A 15,179-nucleotide genomic window follows, 5' to 3' on the forward strand; every position below is an offset into this window, starting at 1 on the left:
CTCAGCACCCTGGATTCGAACTCGTGACTCCAGGGGTGGTAGTCAGCATCAATACTCGCTGAGCTACCCAGGCCCCTACACTTGCATACATATTTTAAGAATGTGCTGTTTTATCGGCTGAGAAGTGTGTCCTTCATCAAATACAGTACATACTTTGACAGTATGCAATTTCGGATGCAGAAAGAGTGTATTTACATTTCTTCCTGCAAATATACTGTTTAGTATTACACATGGTAAATCAAAGTGATTATGAACTTGGCCTTCAGGAGCATCAAACATCTTATTTAAAGGTAGTCGATGTATTACATGTCAATTATATTTTTCTTTCGTCAACAGCAAGATTTAATTATAGTACTTTATAATTCCACCTGTACACCTACTTATTCATGTGATTATCTAATCAGCCAATCGTGTGGCAGCAGTGCAATGCATAAAATCATCAACCATCAGAATGGGGAAAAAATTTGATCTCAGTGATTTCGACCGTGACATGATTGTTGGTGACAGGTGGGCTGGTTTGAGTATTTCTGTAACTGCTGATCTCCTGGGATTTTCACGCACATCAGTCTCTAGAGTTTACTCAGAATGGTGCCAAAAACAAAAAACAAGCTAAAGTCCAGTGAGCTGAAGTTCTGTGGATGGAAATGCCTTGTTGATGAGAGAGGTCAACGGAGAATGGTCAGACTTGTTCGAGTTGACAGAAAGGCTATGGTAACTCAGATAACCACTCTGTACAATTGTAGTGAGTGTATATGAATGTACAAGGGGAAAATTTAGATTTTAAGTTCTATAACTTAAATAATAACTTGGTCACTATTTTTTTGTTATTCAAAATTTTTCATCACCTTTTTGCCTTTACTAGTTCATTTTGAATGGCGATTCAGTGTCAACTTACTTTTTAAAAGTACAAATATTCCATGTGGTTTCTCAGTTAATGAGGTTATCAAAACTGCATGGATAATACAGGGTTCCCACAATAAAATTGAGATATCCAGGCCTAGAAAAGTAGTGGAAAGTAATAAAATCTTAAAAAGTCATAGTCATTCCTATAGTGAATATATTTTTCTAGTTTAGAGCCCAGCTCTAAAACAAATTATTGGCTAAACATTGAAACTTAAAAACTCATGGAAATGTATTAGTCAAAAGTTTGGGAATTCTGATAATAATGAGAAAAACATTTGCAAAATGCTGCCTAAATTAGTTTTAGATTGAGTATAGCATGTGTATAGCAATGGAGTATAACACCACAGGACATGTTAACTTCCTAAATGTATTTCATGTCAACTACCCTCATATTTAACAGAATAAGGAAGATCCAAAGAAGAGAAAGGATTCATCTGTTCATGTGACAACTAACAAGGGCAGGATTTGTGTGTTGTCCATTAAAGTTTCTAGAAACCACTGGATTGAACTAAATTCCTCAAGAGAAAGAAATTCAGTTTGAAAACAGTTTTATTTTACATTTATTTCAACATGACTATGATTGTGTTAACATTTCCTCAAGACATCATGGCTTTTGCACCTATAGTGCCTCTTTCACATAAATCTGGGTTTTCTTCTGTGATGCAGATGTTGCGCATTTAGAATTTGGGTAAAAGGTCATATTGCTGCTGGGATCGACACATCTTAGAGCTGAAGATGCAGCTGTTCTTGTGGTTCCGGCAGCAAGATTGTGGTGTATGACTAACTGCTGTCATCAGTGTTTCTGGGAAACTCGTAGAAAGGCCAGATACTGAATATCTTTTACATTCATATGCTAATGGCTCTCTTTGGGGCTATTCAGTATCTCAAAAGACTTGAGCGAGGAGAACTGCATACATTGTGCCTTGCCTATGATGCGTACATTAAAATCCATTACTGATGACCAAATGATCTGACCCTTCATTAAGAAGAGATGTGGGTCATTTAATAATCACTAACTGATTTAGGATATCCTTCACTGCCTTTCTTACTGGAGCTACCATCATGATTATGCAAGCAAGCTTTGTCATCCTTGGTTCATATGCAGGCACTAAACAAACAGCCAGCTAAAATATCAAGAGCGTTGTTAAAACAATAACAGGTAATGTGATTAGTATGGTGATTGCAGGGCCGTTTTTGAACATTTTTGACCCATCTGTAGGCCTGAAATTTGAAGTGTGTTTCACCAGTATGTAGATTATACAGGCACGAAGCTATTTCATTTTGTGTGGATTAATGACATTTTCTACATAGTTTTGAGTTATTAAGTGCATTTAGGGATTGTTTGTAAAATAGTCAACATATAGGTCAGTTAAGACACACATGTCTGAGGTCAGTTCGATTAGATATATAATACGAGACTGACTTCAAGTTCACCAACAATAAAGTCTTGGCTCCTGTTCCACATATACAAATAATCCTTCAAATCCTGTTTTGACCATGTCTGCAAAGTACACTCACTGTAAAAACATGCAAATCTTTCTCTGAAAACCAAAGCTTCCGAATGCTGAATTATAAACTCTGTAACACCTGTACCTTTATTTCACCACTTTATTTACTGAAACAAACACATACAACTTTGTATCAGAAGACAAAACAACCAAAAACCGAGGAGTATTGCTTTTCTAAGGGCGAGGCAAATTCTCAGGCATCACCTGTGTGAGTCTAGTCTTCAGAAACCTCCATTAAATGCTGCCTTTCTGTAAGCATGAACTTTCCCCTAATTCTCACACTGTTCTTTGCTCACAGTGGAACAGACCACCTTAGACCGTGCTCTCAGCCACAGCACGTTCTCCTCGTCTCTCAACACAAAAGCCTCTGCACCAAAATGACTTCATTCCGGGAAAACCCAGAAGTTAATTCAGAGCAAATAAACAACATATTTTCCTATAGATGAGACATATTTTCTCTTAATCTCATCTATTTGAAAATATACAAGGAGAATGATGGAACAAACTGAAATGAAATGAAAACCTATTCGTAAGATATTTAGCAAGTATTTACACCCACACCTTAATAGTCGGACTGTTTGACTCTAATTAAATGACAAAAAGTGAAACTGCTAGTTAAGGACAATCAGGCTATCAACTATCAAAACTTAAATTGTTTAAGCACAGAAATGGCAATTAAATACAGATCAATTAATTTGCTTGATTTTCATTAGTGCTGTTTGGTAGCTAATCCTACAATCGTATTAAATCGTGAAAATAATCTGAAATCAACAGGCTTTCTGGTTGTAACTGGGTCCATTTTTACATCATGGTCGATAGAAGCAAATATGGTAAAAGGGGAGGGGCAGCTGAAACTTGAGCAGATACAGACACACTCCCTCCAGATGGCCAGCCAATTAGAACGCCCTAGACTGCTCAACCAGGGTATAAAACTGAGTTAGTTCTTCAACAGCATGAGCTTAAGATCTTGAGAAAACTGCGACAGCTGACTGGTATCCACAACAAGACAACCACAGACACAAAACAAGCAAGATGAAGGTACCACTGGCAAATCTGCTATGCATCACCGTCTTGGCTAGCTCTGGGACAAGCTTCCCAATGGAGAGGAGGGGAACTGCTGCCGGTAAAGAGAAGAGAGTTCAGTATGCACCATGGGATGATGTCAATGTGCTTGCACATGGATTGCTGCAGCTCGGTCAGGGTCTTAAGGAGCATGTGGACAAGACCAAAGGCCAGATGAGAGACATCACCATCAAGATGAAGGTCTTAAACGTCACTGTATCTGAGCTTGGAAAGCTGACTCAGCGCCTGCAGGAAGACAGCGAAGCACTGAAAGCCAAAGCCCAGAACCTGGAAGAAAGTGAGAGTCTGGTCCTAAACAAGTCCACGGATCTGCAGGAGAAAACGGAGGAACTGCTCAGAGACAGACAGAAGGACCATGAGAGGATGAATAAGCTGGAAGAAAAAGTAGATGGCATGATGCAAGGAGAGGGTCTGGAAGTTGGCAAAGGCAACAACAGTGATGCCCGGATTATTCAGGTATGTGCACAACCTCATTTCAATGATAATAGACAAATAAGGGGAAGGCTGCAATGGTAAGAATCAGTTTATCTTAATTTGACTCATACAAACAGCTCTAACTTAGACCTCAGTATGCATACTGATGTTTGTTAGTTGTGTATTTGTTAAATACCAATTCTAAATTCTAAAATGAACTAAATATGAACGATTTGAATATTTAAATATTTTCAAAAAAGCTTAGAGTTCTAAAAGACAGAACAAGGCACGAGGAGACTGCAGACACGCGTGTGGGCGTGAGCGCCGCTTTATAGCTTGGACTCAAAATCGTGATGTACGTGCAAGGTAGCAGCTATTTGTGTACAGAGTCCAGACAAAAAAAAAATATCACGTAGTGACCACATGGAAAGTCTGTTTTGAAATCTGTTGAGACGATTCAGGATGAAACAAACTGAACTGACCATAATGCATTTCATATACATGCAAAACGTTTCTATTTCTTGTTAATCTGCTCAAATTTCGCGAGTTCACGCTACTGTTACCTAACACTGTACAGAAGACCCTGTCGATTGAAAAGATGATGCATGACCCGTTAAACCGGAAAATACGCTATTTTAATGGCCGAGCCTAGACTTATCGTATCAGACGATTTGAGTTTGAAAAAAGCCACTTTGTAAGACTTAAAAGACTAACTGTAAACTATATATATTTCAGTGGATGCTAGAGGCGCAAAATAAGCGCATTGATGACCTGGTCGAACGTATCAAGCAACAGCAAGAAAAACTGGACAAGCAAAATATTCGCATTCGAACCCTCCAAAACCAGGTAAAAATATGAATATACATATATTAATGATATTCATATGAAGTCTATTGCTGCATATCCATAATATTTTATGTTATGTGCACTAGATTCACATGAAAAATGAACGATCTTCTCTGAAACGGAAGGAGGATGACATCCAACTGAACACGAGCTCTGAACAGCGAGACTCACCTGTTGGTAAGTCAATCTGTCTATTATTACACGACACCTTTACAATTTATGCAAGTATGATCTTGCACTAAAACTATTATTATTATTATTATTATTATTATTATTATTATTATTATTATTATTATTTAGATTTACGCATTTAAATTTCATAGCAAAATTCCATCAAATGAAATTGTCAACTTAAAAAAAAAAAAAGTAACTATTTTAAGTTTTATTCCTTTAATTTTGTTAAACATTACATAAATCAATTTAATGGAATTTTGTTATGAAATTGAAATGTGTAAATCTTAAACAGGCTTATATATATATATATATATATATATATATATATATATATATATATATATATATATATATATATATATATGAGTGATAAGGGATGCATTAATGATTGGCCTTCTAGCTGTACTGTCAAAAATATACAGGGCAAGGTGATTTTCTTTATTAGAGTCAAAAGCATGCTGGAACCTGTGCCACTTGTTTTGCACCTTTTACATTATTATGACTGTTATAGAGACGTAATTAAGGTGGAACATTGACAATTAGGGGGAAGATCATACTCAACGTTTCTTCAAAATACACAGAAAATATCTATAAAGTGCCTGATTGAAAGTATAAATAATGTTTAAAAATGTAACCCACTTAGTGTAGATTTAAAAGGATGAAAATTTTAGATTTAAAAGAAACTCCCCTGTTTTAGAGAAATACAGTTGTCTCTAAGTAGGTGAAAGGTGAACCTGGCTGAAACACATTAAATGAGGGAACAGAGCAGTCATCCAAAAGAACACAAAGCCTCTCATGGTGAGTTCTGACATCAGTGGGATCCAAAGAATCCTTTAAAAGAAACAGTTTCCCTGAACGGCTTCCAACTGTGTGAGAGTTCATCAGTCTCGGACTGTGTTAACTCAGGGTCACAAAAAGGCTTGTTGCAGATTTGTTGCAAATCTGACCAAGAGGTGGGGGAGTTTTTTCTTTTTTTTTTTTTTTTCAGATATACTATATCCTGTACCTTAGATTAGATTTCTTGGCTCTAGCCCAGTGAAAACCATAAAGTAGGGAGTGCATATTTTTGTACTGTAAACTTTGTACAGACTTTCCCTGACATGTGGAGGCCACTACCAAAAACACGTCATTCCCTTAGAAAACATGTAACCTTTACCCTAGATCTGTCAGAGTCAGACTATCCCCCTTCTGCCCCACCTTCTTCTACTCATCCACACAGACACCCCCTTTGTAGTATGTGAGAAGTGTGCCAGACTTGAGAAGACCACTTAATGCCATATGGTTTGATTTGAGCGCCTGTTTGAATTAAATCTGTGCCATTAATTAGTTTAGTATTTTTTGGAAAACAAATAAAACCTAGCCTATCTCACTACATTAATTGACATTAATAAACATATAAATCTGAACATAGATATCGTATATACGCAGAGGATCATTATTGTCCTTGAATGTAGGTTGTCCTACTTTATCAGGATAAACAGCACATGAGCCAAACACATTTGTTTTTTGGCATCTGCATTGCATCAGATACAGCCCCTTAAGGGCCATGCAGTAGGGTCTCAGATAGCAGTAGCAGCAGCTTAGGCATTCCTGGATCACTCGCTGTCCATGCATTGTGATGTCAGCAGAGGGGTGCTGTGCACGTGAAGGACGTGTGGAGGGCTGGACTAGAGGGGGCAGGGAGCGAGGAATGCTTACAGAGCTCTGTGTAATATATTGCTCTGAGGGAAGTCTCTGTTTGGGAACTGGGGGAAAGGTCATGTTTACACCCTCAATTGTTCCAGCCAGGTTAATACTCAGATATTAAACTGTTTTTGTTGGGCAAATGTTTACAAGGGGATAACTTGGCCGAAAGAGGTAAACAGCATAGCGCCCATATGGCACTGTGTAACTGAGTAAGCTACATACCAGCGTCTGACCAAGCAGGGATAAATCATTTGTTTTGGAGAGGTATTTGTTTAAGAACAACATGTCAAAAGATTTGGACTATTGCCCTGGAATTTAAAACAAACTCCAAGTTGGTTTCTGGGTACATGGACGTTCAAGGTTCTGATTTTGAGAAGAATTTTGTTTGCTATTAAACAATGAGATAAACACTTATCCTGGTCATGAGAGTTGCTTTCAGTCCATACCAACTATTTGAATACGGGCTTGGATACAAGTGATTTCTAGATGAGTGAACGTGTTTGTGTTGTTTTTGTGTCTTTCAGCAATGGCCTGTGACTGCCATGAGTTGTTCCTGAGGGGTGAGACCTCAAGCGGGTTGTACACCATCCAACCATCTGATTCGCAGCCTTTTGAGGTCTTCTGTGAAATGACACCTGGTAAGTGGGACATTTCACTACCATTTCACTCATCAACTTAGATGATCATTAAAGGAAGACCTTAGGCATGATAATTTACAATTATGTCTAAAGGCTTCTTTGTTGGTAAAGCATGGGCTAGCCATTCCCTATTGCCTCCCCAACCCCCCAACATATGACACTCTGTAATCCTCTTGCTTTGTGCTCTTGTCTACAGAGGGTGGATGGACAGTCATCCAGAGACGGCAGGATGGATCTGTAGACTTTGATAAACTATGGCAGGCCTATCAGACTGGCTTCGGGAGCCTGAGTGGTAAGAATCCAGTGTTATTTGTGTTAATTTTAGGTCACAAGAAACTGCCCCAACTTTGCATGTAACACAGAGAATCTTCGTCTCAGCACAGTACGCTTTGATTAAGAAGTGATTTACCCACTTATGTAGGGATGTAGCCAGATTAAGAATAGAGGATGAGATCAATCCTGATTGGAGAGGAAAACACTGTCAAATCCCAGACCCTTAATGCCCTTAAATTGTTTAATTACAGAGTGACTAAATCTCCTGTCCTAGTCCTAGACTACAAGTTTGAGTTTATATAACCGTTCTAAAATGTTCCTTGTTACTTTCAGGTGAGTTCTGGCTCGGTCTGGAGAAGATCCACTCTGTGTCCAAAAGTGGCAACTACATCCTCAAGGTTCAGTTTTCTGACTGGAGGGATGAGAGTCAAAGCATCACATATCCTTTCCATCTGAATGGTGAGGAGAGGAACTATTCTTTGCATATTCTGGAGAGGCCTGCTGGAAACCTGGAGAGCTCTCTGTCTACTGAAGCATCCGGAGTTCCCTTTTCCACCCGCGACAAAGACAACGACCTGAAGAACGATCTCAACTGTGCCAAACAACTTTCAGGTAAGACGTTTGTTTGGTTTTTGTTGAGGAATATTTATATTGCCATGGGCCATAAAATGTGTGTCTTCATCATTATAATAGGTTTCCTTTTTGCTTTTCAGGTGGTTGGTGGTTTAGCAACTGCGGTCGCGCTAACCTCAACGGCAGGTATTTTGTAACCCCTGCACCAAAGCAAAGGCACCAGAGAAAACAAGGAGTGTTCTGGAAAACTTGGCATGGTCGTTACTACCCACTGAAAACTACCACCATGATGATTGCACCAGCTGAGATTGAGAACAAGTCATAGGTTAATCTCTGAACCAATCATGCAAGAGACCTTAACCAATGATATGGGTGAAGGAAACTGCCATTCATAAACTGCCAAAATAACTGACTGGTGCTGAAAAGGTTTAATGCTCAATTAGGAGTGCCTTCCAATCTTCAGATTGTTTGTTAGAACAGACAGTTGAAGTCTGAGTTATGAACGTCTATGAAGATGTGAGATGGGTGGACACTCAAAACCCAGACTGAGCAAAAAAACAGACTGTTATCTAATGAGATTGGGGTGAACTAAATATGACTGGAGCTCTGCAAGAAGCAGCATGTATTGTATGGTGCAGGCCACTGTGAGGATCTGCTACATGTTTAGACATATCTGTTTGGAGGCGTAAAAAGAGCTGATGGTTTAGCACCATTGTGAGCACTACCAACAGCTACAAGGGCTTGGAGAAAAAATTAGACAGAACTCACTAAAATAATCTCTTGCCTCTAAAATGTGGACCAAATAAGCTAAAGAAGCTTGAGCCAGTACTTTTGAAAATGCTTATTGTAAAGGCACTGTTTATCTTAAGGCATTATCCACAGACAAAGACATGCATTAGTAGATCTGCAGAACATTGAGAGATTTGCTGCCTGTCCGTCATTTTAAGTATACAAGTATGCAAGTTATTTTCTGGAACACATGCTATCTTTCAAAAGCTTAAATGATCTAAGACTACTGTCTTTTCCTGTCTTGAAATCATATCTAAAAGAGGAGTTCCTGTGGAGATTAATTTTCTCAGTCACATTGACTGTCTATAGCTGTCACTTCTCTGTAAATAACTGAAACATACATTTTCTTAGTAGCATTACAGCTGTATTTTTGCCAACTTCGAAAGGTTGTGCTCTGATTCTCATATTATTTAAATGTTGTTCAAATCATTATGTATTTCTTTTTCTTTTACTTATAATTTATATGTTTCTCAAAGAAGTCAAACATTTTGTTATTGTTTTTATAAAAGTGTTTGGTCTTAATAAAGTGACCAATAAAGATTTGTTTTATTTAAAAAGCCTGTCATTGTCATTGAAGTTCACATCTTGCATTTTAAAAATGGTCTACCAATTATAACAGAATAGGCTCGATCAGTTCAGTCTCAGGTGTAAAGACAAAGATTAAGCAGATGTATATAGCTCTAATCAGACCTAAGGGTTAAGTGCATTTTAAACACTGTTAAGATGGCAGGTAACAGAGGAATGTCTTGACAGTGCTCAAGCTTGCACAGTGCCCCAGAGCCAAGAATTACAGTAACAAAAATAATTTAGCAGATGGCTGCAAAAATATACCCATAACTCATCCTCACCATGGTGAGATGAAGTGGTGAGGGGAAAAAAAGCCATGGAAGTGTAAAGTTTGTTTGATTCCAAATGATATAAGAACATTTCCTTTACTTATAATTGCAAGGGTGGATATTATATAAAATAAGCTCCATTGGATCTCTATTTACATTGCCCATATAGAAGGTAGAGATCTTGTAGACAGTCAACAAGCATTCATAAAACAAACTTTTAAAATCACAGGAAAGATATTATTATTTGACTCTTTTGTTTGAACTGAAATAACGATGACCATGTCCTTAAATGTTCCTAAAGGTGTAGTGTAATGTGGTCCAAACTACACGTGAACCTTACTTAACGAAAATCGGCTTATTCTGCTGTCTCCACTTTAAATAACTAAGATGCATTGGCTTCCGAGTGTCACACTCAATGTTTCACACCTAAGGGAATTTCTTAATGTGCCAAATCGTCACTAATATGCTTTCGGTAACTTACTTGCAGATGAGTTTAGTGTATTAACGGGCAAGTGTTTGCATGGTTTAAGAGAGAAACAAGTGTACAGCATTAAAAAAAAAATAATAATAATAATTCTGTATATCTGTATAATTTCACCAATTATACAGATATATCGGAAAATAATTCTGGTGTGTTCAGGGTCTACACGTCTTTATAATAAAATACAGATGCTAATTACCTTCACAGGTTTAAAGGCAAAAAGATTATGCACATTATACTGCCAAAGCATATAAATCGCCACATGTCATTTAGCAAAGCTGAACTATGTTATGGAGCAAGGTCACTGCATATAGTTTCTGTATGCACAGTATACAAGCCTATATGGAGTTATTAAGATTACCATTAAATAACTAACAGAAAATCAGGCCATTGCACAAGCATAAAGACTTGTGTTTTGTGACATAACATCCATTATGTTTCTTAAAGCGTCCTTCAATAGTGATCCTTTCTATTAGTACCATTAATGTATTGTTACTCTGTAAAGAGCCACCGGGGCAGAAGCAACGATGAACAAACAAGTATCATTCAGTTCATGCAGTTATATAACAACTCCGAAGACATTAATCGTTCCACCCTTGGTTTTTTTTGGATTGGGTTTCCATGTTTGTTTTGCATTTCACTAAAAGCCACTCAGCAATTTGCTTTCAATCTCTGAAGGCAAAAACTTTCTACTCAAAAAATCAAAAAAACATTTTTTGTAAAATACGGAGACTGCCTGACCAGCTAAGACCACCTTGACAAGCGAAGACCAGCCTGTCCAGCTAAAAAAAAAAAAAAAAAAAAAAAAAAAAAATTCCAAACCCCCTTTAAAACCAGCCTGACCAGCATGAGCTACTGTGATCAGGCTGAGTGACCAGCTAAAAACCAGCCAACCAGCAGTTTTTTTTTATTTTTTAATTTTTTTTTCTGCAGGGATTCCACTTTTTGGTCATTAAAAATTGTATATACACTGATATAATGATCACAACTTCTGACATTATACACTGTCTGCTCCCCCAAAAAAAGTTGCATACTGTAATATTTCTTTGGACCGCCTTTAGCATTGATTACGGCGGCGCACATTTGTTGTGGCATTGTTTCGACAAATTTATGCAACGTCACAGCATTTATTTCCGTCCAGAGTTGCATTAATTTTTGGCCGAGATCTTGTGTTGATGACGGAGAGTCGAACTCCTCTGTAAAGAGTTCTACAGCACATCCCAAAGACATTCAATGGGGTTAAGGTCAGGACTCTGTGGTGACCAATTAATGTGTGAAAATGATTCCTCATGGTCCCTGAACCACTCTTTCACAATTCGACGCCTGATGAACCTTGGCATTGTCATCCTGGAATATGCCCGTGCCATCAGGGAAGAAAAAAATCCATTGATGGGATAACCTGACATTTCAGAACATTCAGGTAGTCTGCTGACTTCATTTTATTGCTGCATAACGTTGTTAAGCTTAGACCTGACCAACTGAAGCAACCCCAGATCATAACACTGCCTCCAGAGGCTTGTACAGTGGGCACTATGCATGACGGGTGCATCGCTTCATGCGCTTCCCTTCTTACCCTGACGCGCCCATCGCTTTGAAATAGGGTAAATCTGGACTCATCAGACCACATGACCTTTTTCCATTGCTCCACAGTCCAATCTTTCGGCTCCCTAGCAAATTGAAGTAGTTTGTGTGTGTGTGTGTCACTAACAATTGGCTTTCTTGTGGTCACACAGCTGTTTAGTCACATTGTGCGTGTGGAAATGCTCACTTTCACTACTAAACATAGCCATGAGTTCTACTGTCGATTTTTTACGATGTGACTTCACCAAGCATTTGAGTGATCGCCAATCATGATCATTCAAGATTTTTTTCTGACCTCATTTCTTCCGTGAGGCTGACAGTTCACCACTATCATTCCAGGTTTTAATGCGTTGGACAAATCTGAACCCAATTCCAGTCATTTCAGCAATCTCCTTAGTTGTTTTCTGAGCTTGATGCAGGCCAATAATTTGCCCCTTCTGAAACACAGTAACATCTTAACATCACTGGATATGTCTTCTGACATGGTTAATTAAGAAATGAGAATCTACACACTGCATCAGTTAGGGTTCAACGAATTGTTGCCAGCTGAAACATACTAATCACTGCAATGATGATCCAATCATAGGCTCTTAAGTGTCTGCTTATTTAAATCCAAACAGCGATTTTTTATTTTTATTTTGGCCAGACAGTGTAGATAGTTTAGCTATTTAAAGAGAACCCTGAACAGATGATATGTGTTACACTATTATCTGTTTCACATGTTGATCTGAAGGCTACGTGCTTCAGCAGGAGTCTGGAAGATAAATCAGTCCGAGAAATGAGGGAGAAGCAAGCAGCACGTCAACATGGAATGCAGGATTTGAGTTGCATGGAGAGATATTATCGTTTTGAGAAAGTAATTTTGACAAGCTCGCTGCACGCCTGTTTGAGAGGGGCAGAAGTAAGCCCTAAAATTACAAATTTGCACCTGTGATGATGACAAAGCCTTGGCCACCAACAACATAACTAATATCACAACCTCGGGCAGCAAAAATAAACCTGAGAACTGGTAAAACAGCGCCACCTGGTGCAATCTACAAAAAACAGCTCAAGCCTAACTAGATGATTCAAATAGCTTTATTTGCATGGTAAAAAAAGAAGCTTGCATTGCCAAAGCATGGTAACATTAAATATACAAACATATACATTTACACACATTTACACTCTGTTAAAGAAAAATATGTAAAAATACAATAAAATAGAGTAATACTAAAAAGTGGAAGGTATGTTTACCATTTTATGCATATTGCACAGTGTTTCAGTTATTGTCCAGTCGTGGTCCTGTTCCTGGTTGTCCTTTTGTAGTGGCAGGATTTGACATACCTGGCAGCCAGGTTTGAGCTTGCTTGGGTTTATCCAAGTAGGTTTGAAAGTTTGTGATGGGTTGTGAAGTGTGTGTGTTGGGGGGTGGGAGGGGGTCTTCTTCTGGTAGCCAGGCCCGTCTGTGTCTGCCTGTCTCTATGGTTTTACATGGTCAGGATTTTTCTTAGTTTAGGATCGGTCACTGTGCTGTGTGCTCAGGTATTTTCCCAAGTTATATGTTTATGGGTAGATAGCATTCCAGTTTACCTTGCTGGACTGTTGCTTCTGTCCAATGGTTTAGATATTTTTTATTTTTGTGTTTTAATAATTTTATTTGATCTAGCCAGGGTTTTGTTCTGGGGTTTAGCTGGACATGTTTTGGATGTAAAGTCAGCTCTAAGACCAAATGGTTCAGCTCTTGGTAGGTTATGGCTTTGTGATGGAAGGTATAGTGTATAGTGGATCACTATTTTTAGGTTGGCATGGAATTGAAAGATTTTTTTATATTAAAATAAATTATCATTGGGTACAGTTCTAATTCTGCTCTGCATGCATTATTTATGGTTTTTCATTCCACTCGTATGATATTTTTAGTTATTTATAGATAATTCTGATTGGGACATCTGTCAATTTTGATATTTTTCTTTATAGCATAAAAAGCTCTTCGTGCCTTGTCTCTCGGGTCATTTACAGCCTTCTTGAAGTTTCCTGTGATGCTGATGTTTACAGTCAAACAAGGTATGTGTAGTTCAGAGTGTTTTAAGAGCATGTTGTATAATATGAAGTTATAATGTTGGTCTTAACTATCTGTCTAGGTTCAAGCCTTAAGTAACATTGAATTTATAATGGTAATCAGATGTAATAATATGTAAGAGATAATCCACAGCTTGGTGTGCGTTTAAGGGATCGTTCACCCAAAAATGAAAATTCTCTCATAATTTAATCACCCTCATACCATTGCAGATGTGTATGACTTTGTTTCTTCTGCGGAACACAAATGAAGATTTTTAGAAGAATATTTCAGCTTTGTAGGTCCATACAATAAAAGTTAATGGTGACCAGAAAAGCACATGAAGGCAGCATTTAAGTAATCCACACAACTCCAGTGGTTAAATCAAAATCTTCAGAAGCGATATGATAACTGTGGGGGAGAAACAATCAATATTTAAGCCCTTTTTGCTATAAATCTCCACTTTCACTTTATTTTTTGTGTGCTTTTGGCGATTTGCATTATTTATGCACATCGCCACCTACTGGACAGGAAGGGGGATTAATAGGACTTAAAAAGGAAAAATGGTATAAAAAAAGGACTTAAATATTGATCTATTTCTCACCCAAACCTATCATATCACTTCTAAAGATATGGATATAACCACTGGAGTCTTATAGATTACATTTATATGCTGCCTTTGTGCTTTTTTAACCTTCAAATGACCGGTCACCATTCACTTGCATTGTATGGCCCTACAAAGCTGAAATATTCTTCTAAAAATCTTCATTTGTGTTCTGCAGAAGAAACAAAGTCATACACATCTGGAATGGCATGAAGGTGATTAAATTATGAGAGAATTTTCCTTTTTGGGTGAACTATCCCTTTAAATGATTATAATGCACAACATGGAGGCAAAGAACCACCTAACGCTTTTGCCTTCACTAGTTCATTTTTAAATGGTCCTGTGGTATGACAAATAAATTGTATTTCATGTCTACCCATGTACATGGTGCTACTATGGTACATGTCCAAAAAATAAATGACCATAGTAGCTGCCATATCCAAACAAATACATTAAAAACATATTACCATTCTACTTTTAGTAGGTGAACACTTTGATTGACTGACTGATGAACCACACTGTAAGACATACTGATATTAATAACCAAAATGTAATCTAGTCTGACAGTTTTCTGTGCTAGTTACTTAAAAAAAAAAAAAAAAGGTTTTGATTTTGTTGTGTAATTATCCATGCTTTCGTTTCCCAGAAGGTGGCAGTATTGGGTAACTTTTTCAATAACTGCACAGCTGCTATGCTCCAATCTCTAGTATACGAGTACCTAGAACACAGAATTGTTTGATTAAATGATGCAGGATTTA

The 15,179-nt window shown here is 37.8% G+C and overlaps 1 protein-coding gene across 1 annotated transcript; it reads left to right on the plus strand.

Annotated features, from left to right (window-relative positions):
* Positions 1-3,353: 3,353 nt before the first annotated feature.
* LOC127442593 (angiopoietin-related protein 4-like) lies at positions 3,354-9,444 on the plus strand. The gene is made up of 7 exons (XM_051700748.1): positions 3,354-3,950; positions 4,644-4,754; positions 4,841-4,931; positions 7,139-7,252; positions 7,449-7,544; positions 7,859-8,137; positions 8,239-9,444. The coding sequence occupies exons 1-7, from the start codon at positions 3,444-3,446 to the stop codon at positions 8,421-8,423; spliced, it is 1,383 nt and encodes a 460-aa protein (XP_051556708.1). The 5' UTR covers positions 3,354-3,443; the 3' UTR covers positions 8,424-9,444.
* Positions 9,445-15,179: the final 5,735 nt, after the last annotated feature.

The sequence above is a fragment of the Myxocyprinus asiaticus genome, chromosome 6 (assembly GCF_019703515.2).
Source record: "Myxocyprinus asiaticus isolate MX2 ecotype Aquarium Trade chromosome 6, UBuf_Myxa_2, whole genome shotgun sequence".
NCBI lineage: Eukaryota > Metazoa > Chordata > Actinopteri > Cypriniformes > Catostomidae > Myxocyprinus > Myxocyprinus asiaticus.